General features: G+C 38.5%; 1 protein-coding gene across 1 annotated transcript; it reads left to right on the top strand.

Annotated features, from left to right (window-relative positions):
- Nucleotides 1-295: 295 nt before the first annotated feature.
- Nucleotides 296-1,584, top strand: LOC121965173 (carboxypeptidase O-like; the record flags this gene model as incomplete). Its single annotated transcript, XM_042515332.1, has 4 exons — nt 296-405; nt 940-1,024; nt 1,222-1,302; nt 1,397-1,584. Coding segments are annotated over 4 exons (464 nt in total), but the record flags the coding sequence as incomplete, so codon positions are not given.
- Nucleotides 1,585-1,877: the final 293 nt, after the last annotated feature.

The raw sequence follows: 1,877 nt of genomic DNA, 5'->3' as shown, positions 1-1,877 counted from the left end.
ATTATTATTACTACTACACGGGTATGTTCATGAAGCTGAATCAAGATTCAATACATTTGTCATTTTTATTATGTATCTGCAAAAAGAAAGATGAAATAATGCTATTACAGCCCACAGAAGTGCAACACAAAAGATATATATATATGTATACACACACACGTTTAAATAACTGCTTTTAAATAAATGCTTTGCTTTTAGTTTACATGCACTTAGGAGTTCTATCTTTTAGCAATGCTAAGTTAGCATTGTTACTTTATCCTGGTGTTAATCACATGTTCATTCTGTTTGTATTTAGGTAGGATGTTTAACCAGACTCTGTGTTTCCTCACAATCCACTCTGCTGGGCAGCTTATACTGCTGCCATATGGCCACCCTGAGATCTCTGCACCAAACTACAATGAACTGGTGAGTGTGTGTGATTTGTATAACAGAGACATAAGCAGTTAAACCTTTATAAAACATACACAGCTTTTAGTAAATGTCAGCTAAAGGTTTATAGGACAATCACTGCCCCCCCCCCCCCCCCCCCCCACAAAAGTATTTAAAAAATAACTGGAGGCCTCTGTGTGCTGCTTTTTAACTTGAGAAAGCTTGTTCAAATTAATGTACTCCTTCAAAACTTGTATATTTGTCTTTTTCATGAAATGGACAATGAATGTCCTTACACATGAATCACCTTATACATGTATATACAGTTGCAGATACATACCAAATTCTATTATTGATTCTGTCTTTTGTGCATTTCTTTTAATGACCAAAACAGATAACAAAAAAAATAAAACCAGACTGTTGTAGAGTTCAAAATGTCAACTGTACTTTTCAATGCACATCAGTTAATTGGCAAATTTAATTGTAAAATAAGATTGTCTTTTAAAAAAGAGTATGACTACTGTGTTTACAAAACAATTTGTATTTTTAAACTTTTTGTGAACTGTGCAGGTATCAGTGGGTGAGGCAGCAGCAGCAGAGATGAAGAAGGTACATGGGATGGACTACACTGTAGGAACATCTCCACAAATCCTCTGTAAGACTCAAACGCTCACACTCCAAACTAATTCATTTTCTGAATAGCTGGAGTTTACACACGATCTGATCTGCGCTCTGACGAGTCACTGTGATGCTCTTATCCCCAGAAGCCTAAAATGAAAAAAAAAAAAGTATACAGTGAAACAAATAGCCATGACAAATTAAAATTCATATCGCCTTTTGTTGACCCTCCAGATCCAAACTCAGGCTCAAGCCGCGACTGGGCTCGTCTCAGTGGCATCCCATTCTCTTATACCTTTGAGCTGAGAGACACAGGTAAGCTCAGTAACATGCACTCTGCCTAGTCACCAGTCAAACATAAGGCACTGGCATTCACTTGGTGACAATTGTTGCTTTAATGGTCCTCCAGGTGAGTTCAGCCATTTGCTTCCAGAGGAGCAGATCCAGCCGGCCTGCGAGGAGGCCTACACAGGAGCTCTCTCCATCATCACATATGTTCACGACAAGACCTTCAACAGCGGTACCCTCCCTAATGCTGGGGGCGCTGTGATCATATGGAGCATGGCCGTGTCTTTCACCACAGGGGTTTTGGTATAAGACAATAAAAAGCTCAATCATCAAGGTTGTACCATGTTTTTTTCGACAGGAATTTACCCATATTATACTACTAATGTTCATTAATCACATATATAAGTAATAAAGTTGATTTTCAAAACCTGAGGTCTTCTTTGCATATTCCACACTATTCCACATTATCATTTTTTTATGAGAGGGCACAGACAAGAAAACCAGAACTGTTTTTATTGTGACATGATCATGAGGTTGTTCTTGTATGCTGCAACAGGGGGCAGTGTCAGCCCGTTTTATGCATTTTCTCATCCATGCAGGCT

Source organism: Plectropomus leopardus, unplaced genomic scaffold (genome assembly GCF_008729295.1).
Source record: "Plectropomus leopardus isolate mb unplaced genomic scaffold, YSFRI_Pleo_2.0 unplaced_scaffold18895, whole genome shotgun sequence".
Taxonomy (NCBI): domain Eukaryota; kingdom Metazoa; phylum Chordata; class Actinopteri; order Perciformes; family Serranidae; genus Plectropomus; species Plectropomus leopardus.
This window is presented reverse-complemented; position numbering and strand designations above follow the sequence as displayed.